At 39.9% G+C, this 13,985-nt stretch overlaps 1 protein-coding gene across 3 annotated transcripts; it reads left to right on the plus strand.

Moving 5' to 3' along the window:
- The first annotated feature begins 87 nt into the window (after nucleotides 1-87).
- fbxo38 (F-box protein 38) lies at nucleotides 88-12,788 on the plus strand. 3 transcript variants are annotated; one of them, XM_065273010.2, is made up of 21 exons: nucleotides 88-426; nucleotides 668-877; nucleotides 1,457-1,590; nucleotides 2,469-2,632; nucleotides 3,033-3,198; nucleotides 3,289-3,564; nucleotides 4,329-4,422; nucleotides 4,517-4,647; nucleotides 4,756-4,926; nucleotides 5,783-5,925; nucleotides 6,139-6,328; nucleotides 6,403-6,540; nucleotides 6,725-6,892; nucleotides 7,115-7,699; nucleotides 8,869-8,969; nucleotides 9,057-9,159; nucleotides 9,272-9,438; nucleotides 9,698-9,843; nucleotides 10,491-10,594; nucleotides 10,867-10,980; nucleotides 11,133-12,788. In XM_065273010.2, the coding sequence occupies exons 2-21, from the start codon at nucleotides 747-749 to the stop codon at nucleotides 11,309-11,311; spliced, it is 3,405 nt and encodes a 1,134-aa protein (XP_065129082.2). In that variant the 5' UTR covers nucleotides 88-426; nucleotides 668-746; the 3' UTR covers nucleotides 11,312-12,788. The 3 variants fall into 3 exon arrangements, with proteins under 3 accessions (XP_065129082.2, XP_065129086.2, XP_065129092.2); XM_065273014.2 differs by having other exon boundaries at nucleotides 689-877; XM_065273020.2 differs by having other exon boundaries at nucleotides 692-877.
- Nucleotides 12,789-13,985: the final 1,197 nt, after the last annotated feature.

Consider the following 13,985-nt stretch of genomic DNA (forward strand, 5'->3'; position numbering starts at 1 on the left):
CTACTTCATGTCACGGGTCTTTTATTTTGTAAAAAATAATATATAACTCGACTTCCTGTTTGTGTTTGTTAGACTGCTGCTAGGTTCACATCGCAGCTGAAAGCGAATTTACACCGACAGTTGCTGCTGCTTCGCATCTTCACACTAATAATAATTACATATATGAGTTTAAATGAATATACGAAGATATAAACAGACCGATTTCTGTTCCCCGTTTCTTCCTGAAGACGTTTTTATAGCACTGTTATGTCGGTATCTCTCACAGTGGTGAGAGATGCTAACAGCTGATTGCTAGCTAGAGCTGTTGACAAATAACCTGAAACCTCATCATCTTCACACATGCTGTCCGTCATTGAATAGGTCCATCGGTTTTTTTGGCCATGATATTTTTCAACAACGGCTGTTAAGATCTGCATAGATCCTGCTGTGAGTATTAAAGCCAGTTTGTTGCAGTACCGTCCATTGTCTAGTGTTACCAGGAATTTGGTCTTTCTAATAATGAGATGTTTGTGTGGTTCTGTGACAGAACCACACACAAATAGCTATGAGTTATAGTTTAGACATATTTACTTGTAGTGTCATCATTGCATGTTAATTTGAAAGCAGCAACCAGCTTCTTTGTTTCATAGATGTTGAACTGATGTATGTATTTATATGTGTACATTAGGATTGTGTTAATGTCCCATAGAAGAAAAGCATAAGTGAGGTTATAATCTTCCCTGGGTTGATATCTCACTGCCCTGGACATGATGGGCCCAAGGCGAAAAGTCACCAGGACTCAGAGTCTGGGTGGAGGATCGCACAGCTTGCTCGGACATGAAGAACCCAAAGATTATATTAATGAGCTGTCACATGAAGTGCTTTGCCATATATTTAGGTCAGTGCAGCATGCATACGTCCACCCCCTTACACTAACACGGATCATTTAGCAGTCAAATATTTCTCAGTGATGACTATTATCCATAACAGTGTTTAATAGCTTACTACTCAACGTAGCTCTACAAGTAAGCTAATAAATCTTTTTTTTTTTCAAATTAATATTTCATGCTTGTTTATTTCTTGAGGGCAGGGTGCATAATTTTTAAAAAACACTTTGGAAAATGGAGTCGGGCCGAGTACCAACACACTTAAAGCCATTTGGCAGTAGGGTGCATGTCTACTAACCGACACCGTTGCCTGGGTTGGGTATGTGTGGGGGTCTATCAAAAGAAGGTCTAGGTTCTATTGGGGAAGGGGCCTGTTTGTTTAGGTGATTTCAAATATCAACATTGGCTTTTAGAGATCATACACCCCGCCTTTAAGTAGCTGTGTAAAAAGTGGGATAACGTACAGTCAAGCCGGTCACTATCGTAAAGCCCTTCAGTGTTGTATAAAAGAGAGAAATAATGAGTAATTGTACTTGAATTGCTTAAATTATTATACTTGAATTATAAAACATAGGTCCATCTTCCCACAGATACTTGCCCATGCAGGACATAATGTGTATGGAGTGTCTGTCACGGAAATTAAGAGAGGCTGTGACTCTGTATTTGCGGGTGGTGAAGGTAGTGGATCTTTGTGCAACCCGGTGGTGGGAGTACATGCCCTCAGGTAGGCAGAAACCGAAATACATCTGCACTACGTGCAATTTGACTACTGACATCTGTGTGTGATTAGACCTTGCATTAATATGTAGTATATATGTATAGTATACATAGTCTGTCTAAGGGCATTGCAGCAGGCCAGATTTATATTTAGATAAAATACTGTACGTATTTAATTGACATTAGATTTATTTGCTATATTTTGCTATTCACCAGTTTAAATACAGTATGTATATAATATACAGTACTGTGCAAAAGTCTTAAGCCACCATGCCAGAATTAGATTTGTTGTTTTTGCAAAGTTATAGTGATCATGTATAATTGTTTCTCAGTCTCTTTAATAGAATACATCCAGAAAATACAGGAAATATGTATGTAGTATTAAAAACTGTATAAAATGTAAACTGATGTGTCAAGTTTTTAGGGTGAACTCCCCTTCCTCTTGAGCAATAGCAGGAAACTGCAGGATCTTCTATAATCCAATCGATTACTAATCGATAAAACCAAGGCCCTTCATACTTTTATTCTTTGTTTAATATCCATTTCAGATATTTGTTTTGGAAATATGTGAGATGGTTTAATCTTTCAATCAGAAATTTTGGGATTACTTTTGACTTTTATTTTTGTATTTTTGTCATATTATGATTCAGTTTTCAGTATGGGTTTTATGTGCAGAGAACAGGGTCCCTTATACATTTACATACTTTTGGCTAAATTGTTGAAATCAAAAATATGCTTATTTCACACACTATTTACTACTTGATGTTTAACTAAATAACAGCTTGACAATGTTTTGAGTGGTAGTCCAAGTTATAATTCTGTGCCAAGTTATTCGTAATAGCTTCATGTGTGTAATGTCGTAAGTGGTGTTTGTGTGTATAACAGGTTTCACAGACTCCAGTTTCCTCATGCTAATGAAGAAGATGCCAGATTTGGAGCAGCTATATGGTCTTCATCCACGTTACCTAGAGAGAAGGAGGGTCAGAGGTTATGAGGCTTTCAGTATTCCTGGTGTTTTGGAGGCCCTACAGGCCTGCCCAAACCTTATTGTGAGTACATTTTAGATATATTGTTTGATTTAGCTTAAAGGAAAGCAACACCGTTTTTCAATATTTTACTATGTTCTTACCTCAACTTAGACGAATTAATACATACCTATCTTTTTTCAATGCGTTCACTTCATCTTTCCAAAGCTCTTCATGAATGTGTTAGCATTTAGCCTAGCCCCATTCATTCCTTAGGATCCAAACAGGGATGAATTTAGAAGCCACCATGTTTTCCCTATTTAAAGAAAGATGCATTGAAAAAAGATAGGTATGTATTCATTTGTCTAAGTTGAGGTGAGAACATAGTAAAATACAAAGAAACAGTGGTGTTTTCCTTAAAGGCAATGCCAGTTGTCTTACTAGCGATTTACTGCATATGAAAATGATCAATATTTGCTCACAGGGTGTGGAGACATCTCATCTTGAGCTCGTGGAGGCAATATGGAACTACATGCCTCAGGTGCACATACTGGGCAAGTTCAGGAACCGAAACGGGGCCTTTCCTATTCCATCTGAGAACAAACTCACCATACCAGCTGCAGCCAAAATACAAACACTCCATCTTGTCGGTGAGTTTCAGATCGTCTGCGAACTTGTTTATTCACATCCATCCTGCCTGTTTTACATCTTGCCTTAAACTCTCACTGTGTTCGCTTCAGGTGTGAACGTACCAGAGATCCCATGTCTGTCCATGCTCAGGCATCTATACCTGAAATGGGTTCGCCTTACAAAGCCTCAGCCCTTCAAAGACTTTCTTTGCGTGAACTTGCGTACATTTGTTATGAGGAACTGTGCCGGCCCCACAAATTCACTGAAGTATGTGCCTCTTGTCACCGGCTTGGCCTCCGCTCGCAACCTGGAACAGCTTGAACTGGTGAGGGTGCCCTTCTTAGGGGGACTAATTCAGCATGTGGTGGAGGATAGCTGGAGGTCAGGTAAGCACATCATTGTGTCAGCTCTTCTCAATACAGTATGTAATGAGCTTCATGTATTGAAAAAGCTTCAGAGTAATTTTAGGTGATTTTACAGAATGCACTTATGGATAGTTTACCCCAAAATTAAAATGTGATTTACTCTCACATCAATTGATCTTTCTTTTTTTTGAAAATATGCTAATTTTCCAGCTTCCTAGAGTTAAACATTTGATTTTTACTGTTTTGGAATCCAGCCGATCTCCAGGTCTGGCGGTACCATTTTTAGCATAGCTTAGCATAATTCATTGAATCTGATTAAACCATTAGCATTGCGCTAAAAAAATAACCAAACAGTTTTGATATTTTTCCCATTTAAAACTTGACTCTTCTGTAGTTACATCATGTACTAAGACCAACGGAAAATTAAAAGTTGCGATTTTCTAGGAAGATATGGCTAGGATCTATACTCTCATTCTGGCGTAATTATCAAGGACTTTGCTGCCATAACATGGCTACAGGAGGCGCAATGATATTACGCAGTGCCCGAAAATAGTCCTCTGCTATTGAAAGATACTAAGGGGACTATAGTCCTGGATTATTACGCCAGAATGAGAGTATAGTTCCTAGCCATATCTGCCTAGAAAATTGCAACTTCTAATTTTCCGCCGGTCTTAGTACACAGATGCTTTTGTTGATCATTTATTTTGAGCAATACATTTACAGTTTGTGTTGTAAACTTTATAAAATGAAATGGCAGACCTTTTAAAGTTTGGCATGTCTTTTAGGGGGGTTTCGTAATTTGCACACTATTGTATTTGGTGCCTGTAAGAATGCACTTGAAGTGGACCTGGGCTACCTCATCATTACTGCTGCTCGCAGGTAAACAACTTTTTGAAAAATTATGTACATCATAGGCCTGCACGGAGTCCACAAGTAGAGTTATACATGCTGACAGAATGCATTCCTTGTACAGGTTGCATGAAGTCCGAATCCAGCCTTCTTTAACCAAAGATGGAGTGTTCTCTGCACTGAAAATGGCTGAACTGGAGTTCCCCCAGTTTGAGACTTTGCACCTCGGATATGTGGATGAATTTTTATTGCAATGTAGGTATATTTTTATTTAAACGATTACAGCTTGTTCTCAAAAGCTGGGGAAGTATTGACCTGGCACCCCATGTGTTGTTTTAATAAAAATGTGTTGTTTTTCCACAGGTAAATTAAGCCATGCTGAGTTAGTGAAATACGGTCTTGCTGATGTGATCGAGAATCCAGGAATCATCACGGACATTGGAATGAAGGCTGTTAATGAAGTGTTTAGCTCCATCAAGTATCTGGTCATTTATAACTGTCCTCATCTTCACAACCCAAACAACTGGATCACAGGTAATAAATTCAGTGTTGTTTATATGTATTACCTCACAATTATCATCTGTTATATTGCAGAATATTGGTACTTTTCCATTGCATAGTACCCCACGGTTTGGTTTGGTTTGGGTCGGGTCAGCTTACTTTTGTGAGCTTTTCCACTGGGTGCAGTACGTAGTACCCGATACTTTTTAGCTTCCAAGTGACCCGAGCTGATACCAAAACATGATGTTAAAACACTGTAGATCACTGATTGGTCTGAGAGAATCGTCACTACCAGCGTCATCGCTATAATGTAAAAAATTAGCTTTACCTTCATTCTAGCTTGCGCTGTCTCAAGCAAACCTGTTGTCATATGTGCCTTGCCATAAGTTCCCAAACTCCCTTTTAGCGATGAAAAACATCCACAAGTTGAGAATCAGGAATACCATAACAGTTTTTTCCAGACTTGCAGTTTGTGGCGACACATTCGCACACGCACGTCCGCATATATGCTTAAATGCGACTTTAATGAGGCTCAGCGAAGCGCGTCAACAGACACCACGTGTGTTTGTACAGAAACTGTCATGTGAGACAGAGGTAGTGATAAACGCAATGAGCAAACATCTATTTCTGGTGGACTGAGAAATAAATGAATGTATGCGAATGTACAACGAAGCTCTCACTTGTATACACGCCTATAATCCCTCCCACTCCGAAGTGTTACTAAACTCGCATGATTTCCAAGCCAACCAAGCCAAAGTGAGGTGAGCTGACCCAAACCAAACCATGGGGTACTATGCAATGGAAAAGTGCCATATTTCTACCATCTCAATGCCTTATAAACCAAATTTTTTGCATAGATCCCTCACTGATCAGCTGCTCTCTCTTTTAGATCACTCACGCTGGAGTCGACTGGTGGATCTCACTCTGGTGCGTTGTCATGCAATAAAGCTGGAGTCTTTCAGTCAGTTCATTGAAATGCTTCCCAGCCTAGAGTTCATCTCTCTAGACCAGATGTTTCGTGAGCCTCCCAAGGTGAGTCTGATGCTTTGGACACATTAAAACAAAGATAACTTATTCTGTTGATTGACGTATATACAGTACATGGATTACCTGCATGCTATAACGCAGATATGATTAGGTATAATAGAAAGGTGGTATGATTTTTTCAGTGTGCAAATGAAGCACTTCTGAGTAACTAGTAGCTAAAACTTTGTACGGTGCAATAATGTAATTTGTTTATCACAGGGCTGTGCACGTGTGGGACTCAGCGCTGGCACTGGTATCGGTGTATCATCTGCCTTGGTCAGCAATCAGAACTCCAACAACGATAATGACAACAATAACAACAACAATCACCAAAACAATAATGATGCAAACATTCCCCCAAACAACAACCGTGAAGACTTGCCTCAGCAACACCGTCGTGGCGCAGAAGGTATGTGTTTAGTCACCTAAATAAAGGCGCCTGTCGGGTTTCTGCCAGGTTTAATTTGACTCTTCTTCGATCAGAAATTCCTGACGTGGAAGGCATGGTAGCAGAAAACATAGAGCCTGAGCCTGTTCTTGAGGCTGTCAACCCTGAAGAAGAGATTCAAGGTTCCAGCCAGACAACCAATCCTTCACCTGACCAGGATGAAGAACAAGCAGGTGAAGAAGATGCTGTCAATAATAAGACCTAAGATAGCAGGGTTTCCCGCAGCACTTTGCAGTTCGGGCGGCCCGCCTAAGCTGGGAAACACTACTGCCTTAACCAACAAATTTTCTGCGGGAAAACCTGGATAGTTTTTGTCATCTTTTAATATTGTCTCTTTCTTTCCATGGTGTCATCCAGGTCCTAGCGGAGTTCAGACTGCTGTGAAGAAGCAGCCGGTGGTTGTGTCGGATTCGGACAGCGAGGATGAGTACAGTCCAGTCAGGACGCAGGGTGCAGGCCGCTCTCAAGGCCAGTACCCAGAGACCGAAGCCCAGGAGAAAAGCACCACAGCTGTGACCCCACATGGTAGTTAAAACTCTCTCATTATTGCTGGATGAGCATAAATATTCCCAAATGGGTTAAAATACATTCCTGCAGTGTTATTAGTAGGCTGTACAACTAACTTCAGCTATGGATACCAATAAATTATCGCTCTTTCATAAAATATCACATTTTTCTATAAAGTAAGTTCAACTTTCATCGCCAACAGTTGGTATTTGTAACAAATGTCACGCTGTATTGTAATAGGTAAAGGAAAGACTCCTCTGCGCAGACGTGGACTGCAGCCTCAGGAGTCCAGTTGTGAAAAAGGCTGCCAGGTAACTAGCGAGCAGATCAAAGCTGACATGAAAGCAGCCACTGAGACAGCCGAGCGTGGGAACAAAGACAGAACCAGCGGGGCTGGACCCGCCTCAGGCTACGCTACCGGCGGATGCGTCTGCTCCATCCGTTGGAGGGAAGACTCTGCCAATCAGGAGAACCGAGGTGGGGTGGGCAGGGGAGAAGAAGGGATGGTCAGGACACGCTGCACATGCAGCAGGTCTCGTTCCTCCGCTGAAATCGGGACTCGTGGTGGCCACGGCCACTCCGGAGAGCTGGAGAGCCAAGACCCTGAGCAAAGAGCAGGGGAAGAGGAAATGGAGGACAGACAGTCTAGCACTCCGCCCCGTAATCAGAGCTCATCCGAGGAGCATACTAAGAAGACTGCAGGCCAGCCGCATGACGATAGACCCCCAGATTCATCACACAGAAGCCCAACCCATGAGTTCCCCAGGAGACCAGTCACTCGTGCCTGCAGCAGACTTTCAGTTGAGCCTCTGGTGTGTGAGTCAGGTGAGATGAAAACAAAGTGGCCACGCAATGGCATCAGAAAGCAAAGGAAAAGGCACATCATGGCAAAAGCTGAATTTTGTCATTTGTATATGGCATAAAAGCAGATGGAGGATGCAATAGGGGATGATAGTACTGTACTGCTAGTCTATGTCAACGGTTATATTGCATCTTATGTTTTGTTGACATTTTAGATAAGTTTATTATTTTCAAATCTGAGCTCCATTTTGTCCAATGCACTTATTTGCTGAGATTAGCAACAGGGATTATCTTAAACCAGGACTAGGTCTTACTTTAATTAGGAAATATAACTAGTTTTAACAAACATGCCTTAAAAAAATTACTTGAGTGCATTTTGAGGTTTAAAAAAAGGGCACTGATGTATTTTAAGATGTCAGTGCAAGTTTTTAGTTTGGACAGCTCTTACATTTATTTTAGTTTAGGACTAGTCCAATCCCTGACCGGGAAACTACCCCAATACAGTCCTTCCAGAAAAACACGTTTTTTTGTGATTGTTGGAGGCAAAAATCCTTTATCTTGCGGCACGTTTTCTTAAAAAATGCGATGGGATATTTATGCAATATTATGCGATGAAATTGTGGGAACTTGCAAAAACTGTTTGCAGCTTTTCAATGATGTTCACTTCACATAATCACGTCACTTCATAACGTTCCCATGGCAACAGGGGACATGGCTGTGCTTGTGTGAAGTAAATGCAAGATGTTTCAACTTTCTGCTAAGATATATATTTGCTACGAAAATGCATTATGAAATCATGCAAGCCCCGCATGGTGTGCATATTTTGCACATGGAAATCTGCAATTTATGCTGCGAAAGTGCAGCGTATTTGAAAAAATGCGCCCCCTGCATAAATATACGGACTGGCTGCTTATGCGTTAAATCATGCGATCGCATAATCAAGTGTTTCTGGAGGGACTGCCCATATGATTTACAGTAAATGTGTCAAAGCCACTTTCAGTACGATAACGTTAGTGTATCAGGTGTTTTTAGAGTGGGCACATTTTATAAAGACACCCCCATAGTGCTTTGGTGTCCATTGTGCAAAGTATATAGTATATTTTCCAGTTACATGATCGTAAACTGTATTGTATTATAGAGTTACAATGCAAGAAAATAACTGCTTAAAACTCATCACATGTCGGTCTGTCCAGAGCTGCCCAAATCAAAACCACGGGCTCCAGTGAAGAGGAAACGAATGGTAGACAAATCCACCAGCACCAGTGACCCTGTGACTGAAGATGACCACGTGCAGGTGCGCTTTTCATCTTGTGTGACTTACCTAAATGTTTTATTAATGCACTAATGCAGTTTCATAAAGCTAATCTTGTTTTTTGTGCAGGTGCTCAACCTTAAATCTAAAAACCTGGTGGGTATCACGCTTACAAATTGTGGTATCACAGACCTGGTTCTTAAAGAGTGCCCGAAAATGATGTTTGTCCATGGTGAGTTTGTTTTTTGCGAAACATTGATTTTTTTTAGTTTGTGAGATACATATCAGACAAGTCAAACTTCACAGCCCTCCAAACATAAGAGTTTTGTTCCTTTTCTCCCAAGCTACACGCTGCAGGGTGCTGAAACATCTAGTAGTGGAAAGTGCGCCTATCGTGAACCGTTTTGACTATGCGCAGTGTAAGAAGCTAGACATGGAGCAGGTGCTGGATCAAATCTTAAGAATGCCCCCGGAGAGAAACCGTATCATCTACATGAGGCCTATGCAGCAGGTTAGCAAAGTCTGAGGTTGCCCTGGAAGCAACAATTATGTTTTTTTTTCCCACAAGATTGTGGTAATGCATTAGAAAAAAGTTATTACTGCTTCGTGTGCATTATGTGATATTTACAATTTAACAGTTCAATGAGTGCTTATAAGCTGATTTATTACTAAAGGCTATTTAGGGAGTTTAATGTACAATGTAAACATGCATACTTAAGAAAAGTGGTGAGAAATGTTTTCTCTTCTCTCATTTGACTGTTCATCTCTAGGTTGACTCTCTGGCTTTGGAGAAGACGCTTTTTAGTGGTCCATACCCGTATCATATTGCCATCATCCATGAGTTCAGCAATCCCCCCAATATCAGGAACAAGGTGCGTGTGCGTAGCTGGATGGACACCATTGCCAACATTAGCCAGTGAGTAAATTACCCAATAAACAAATTAGATAAATCACAATAAATTTTGTTTAAAGGGATAGTTCACCCAAAAATGAAAATTCTGTCATCATTTACTCACCCTCATGTTTTTTCAAACCTGTATGCATTTCTTAAGTTCTGATGAACACAAAGGAAGATATTTTGAGAAATGTATGTAACCAAACCGTTTGTGGACCCCATTTACTTCCATAGTAATCTTTTTTTCCTACTATGGAGGTGAATGGGGTCCACGAAGGGTTTGATTACAAACATTTCTCAAAATATCTTCCTTTGTGTTCATCAGAACAAAGAAATTTATACGGGTTTGTTCCAACATGAGGGTGAGTAAATGATGACAGAATTTTCATTTTTGGGTGAACTATCCCTTTAAATGTGACCCTGACTGTGAACTTTAGGCTAAAGTCTTATAATTAGCCTTAAAAATTAAATTAGCAGCATCAAAGTTTGATGTCATTATTTTCATTACATTAGCAGGATAAATTTATATATAAAAAAAAAACATCTATGGTTGCACAGGCAGGGTCACAAATATTTTCCTGTTTCTTGCTTTGTCCACCAGATGGCACTGTTTTTCTTTCAACGCATGCCATAAATCTCATCAAGCTGTGTTTTTATCTTTTCACAAGAGAACTCATCAAATATGAATTCTTTCCGGAGGCCACACGGACGGAAGAGGATGTAAAGAAGTATCCCAGCTATCCCTGGGGCCGAGACATCTACACATTAGAGGGTGAGAGGAAACAGATCAGGGTCCTCTGAGACCAGTTCAGTTTTTCCCTCGCTTCCTCTGGAAAAACAGCCAGAGGTGTATGCGTGTGTGAGAGAAAGGGAGATTTATTTACATATACATTTCCATTTCCTGACTAGATTGTATTTATATCAAAGAAAATTTGCAGGTGCCTTCGATCCAAAATCGATTATCTACTATACTGCAGAATCTGGTTGTAAATATTTACAAAATGCCTTTCAGTTTGAGTCGTCTTAACTTAACTTCTCTCACAGGGGTAGTAGATGGGGCGCCGTACTCCATGATCACCGATTTCCCGTGGCTTCGCACTTTACGCACAGCAGAGCCCAATAGTTTTGCTCGATATGACTTTGAGGATGATGAAAGCAGTAAGTAATGCATTGTGATTCACTATCGTGAAATATAAACCTCTTCAACTATCACAATGCAATAATGAAGACTGTTAGTGCCAATTATAAACTACCCAAGAGTTGTAGTAATAAACAATTGTTAACGACTGAAATGTTTCTCTGTCTGTCAGCTACAATTTACGCGCCACGTCGCAAGGGACAGCTCTCGGCCGACATCTGCATGGAGACTATCGGCGAGGAGATCTCAGAGCGCCGGCAAACAGGCAAAGGCGTTTTTCAGCGCGTGGTGGTCGTCTTTATCCACTACTGTGACGTTCGTGGAGAACCAGTAGATGATGACTACATTTAGAAGTGTCAATGTTCAGCCGAAGAGCCTGAAGGTGTGGAGGGCACCACATAAGCACTTTGTCAGGCTCTGAGCGCTGACCAACGCCGCTGTCTCCTGTGCAAGTACACAGATACAACCTCAGAGATGAAGGCAACAGGAAATGCCTTGTTATTCCACACTTGAGTTAATAAAACTGAGAGCGATCGCTTTAAAATCTGCAATTGTCAGCCATTGCTTGTTTGTGTGGAGATGTTGGTCATGGATCAATGCAAAGAAATGCAGCCTGCTGTTTACCTGCAGTACACTTCAAGGAATGAGAGGCTGAACGGGACTGAAGCATTTTATTTGGTGCAACAGTTGTGCACGTGGGAAAGAAATGCTGAGCCACAACAGGTGGCTTGTGAAATCACTTGTTTGGGTGGACACCGAAGAGAGTCCATGGTTGATTTTTTTTATGTGTTTGTGTTGTTAAGACACTTGGCATAATTTCTGGGATCTATGCTCTACTAGGAATATTGTTTTGAAGTTTTGTTTTAGATCTTTGTTTTGCACATCAAACCTCTTATTCTTTTGGGAGATCATATCATTCTTAGCCTCATTTTAAATTATTTCAGATTTTATTCTTGTTTTTTCTCACCTTCCTTGCAGAGGTTGACATTGGTTTTCGACTTTATGTTGAATTTTGTGTGTGTGTCACTGTTAATGGTGCTGCGAGTTAGTTTAGCTCAGAAACTTGTGTTTCTTGGGAAAATTGGTGATCGAAAATATACCTCAGTTTTTCCCTACAGTCTTCAAATAGCTTAAAATGAAAGTGGATCAAACAGAATTGTGTGAGAAGAGTTAACAGTGAGAATTTTATGCACGTTTTTTACCTTTAGTTGACCATTTTTATGGATTTACAGTTTTAAATCAATAGCACAGTGGATAAAGTTGCCAAGCAGATCCCTTATTCATCCTCCGATGACTTAAAATGCACTGTTCTCACGTACAGTCTCAGAATAGGGTGACGTATGTTTATCCCCCGCCAATAAGATACAGCATTAAACCTGCATTAAAAGTGAACTCATTATGTGTTTATGGATTGTTTGTTTCCTTGCATAGTCCTTCACATTGTTGCTTTACAGTCGTGTGCACAAAAAAGATGGGAAATTAAAGGAAAGGCATAGTGTGTCTCACGTACCTGTTGATGCAAAACAGATATAACAAAAATGTTTGATGTGTGGTAAGAGAAAATGGTGTATTAGGAGTGGGCTGAGATTCTTGGCGCTATTAATGCACGTAAACTCCTTCTCGCTGCTCTAGTTTGTACTTTTTTCCTGGGTGGCCTATTCTGCCACGTTCAATAGAAAGAAACTACACGGATTGTATTTACACCCATGCTAAGCGCTGCAGAAACTTGTACAAAGCCAATTGTACAGATATTCTGTATTTAAATAATCTTGTTTTATATGTTTATATAAAATGAATAAATATTTCACTAAATAAAATTGTAAGTGTTCTCTCATGTGTTTTATTTTTATCTTGATGACATCTATTTGGAGCATACTCTCTTAAAAATAAAAGTGCTTCACGATGCTAAAGAACCATTTTTGGCTGGATGGTAGAAAAAACGTTTAACATCCGAAGAACCTTTCTGGTTATTTGTAGTGAAAAAGGTTCCTTGGATTATAAAAATGTAAGAAAAATGGTTCTTCTATGACATTTTTTGGAATGTAAAATGCTTTATCCCCAGTATTGATAGATAAGAATGGTAACACTTTACAATAAGGTTGTATTAGTAAACATTAGTAAATGCATTAACTAACATGAACAAACAATGAACAATAACTATCCAACCATGGCACCACCATTTAGTGCAGAGATCAGCTCATTTGCATTTAAAATCACACCCAAAAACAGCACATTTTTGTTCATACCTACTAAGTGGGAATTTTAACATGCTATAATAAATTATATATATGGTATTTTGAGCTAAAACTTTACGTACTCTGGTGACACCAAAGATTTATTTTACATCTTGAAAAAGTCTTGTGAAAGTCCCCTTTAATGTTAAAGGAGCTATAAGATTTCAAAAAAATAAGATTTCAAAAAAATTCCCAAGTCTGTGGACATTTATTATAAAATATTATCTTACAACCTAAAGCGTTTCTGCAGATATTAAATAGTCTTATTTCAACATGACATCTGCTCAAAATTGGGTATTGACGTCAAAATCCAACATTGATCTTACATCAAGACCAACGTTGGCCTGACGTCAAAATTTAACGTTGATCAGAAAATCACTTGTCTTAGTTGCTACTAGGAATCTATAATGATAATAATATTTTATTGAAACCATATTAATAGTAGTACTACCCCCTTTAGTGCCCCCCTTTTTTGGGGGGGGGCCCTGCCCCTCAAAATGTTTGTGCACGGCCATGGCCCCACATGCTTACAGTACAGCAGACGTATCCATATAAAATCATGTTTTGTACTCGGACACATGCACGCAAGGGAAGGCAGTTTGTCCGCATGCCTGGCTGTTATACGTGGCCCGTTCTGGATTTAGTCTTGTCACATTGTTTACACTGTGTCACTAACGCTAGGAAGGTGTTTAATGTTACAGGTCATTTGCCTTACATTGTATAAGCAGGAAGAGAAGAGATTTGTGGCTTGATCAGATCCCCCCTCCTCTACTCAATTCCTGTCTGAACGG

The sequence above is a fragment of the Paramisgurnus dabryanus genome, chromosome 16, assembly GCF_030506205.2.
Source record: "Paramisgurnus dabryanus chromosome 16, PD_genome_1.1, whole genome shotgun sequence".
Classification (NCBI taxonomy): Eukaryota; Metazoa; Chordata; class Actinopteri; order Cypriniformes; family Cobitidae; genus Paramisgurnus; species Paramisgurnus dabryanus.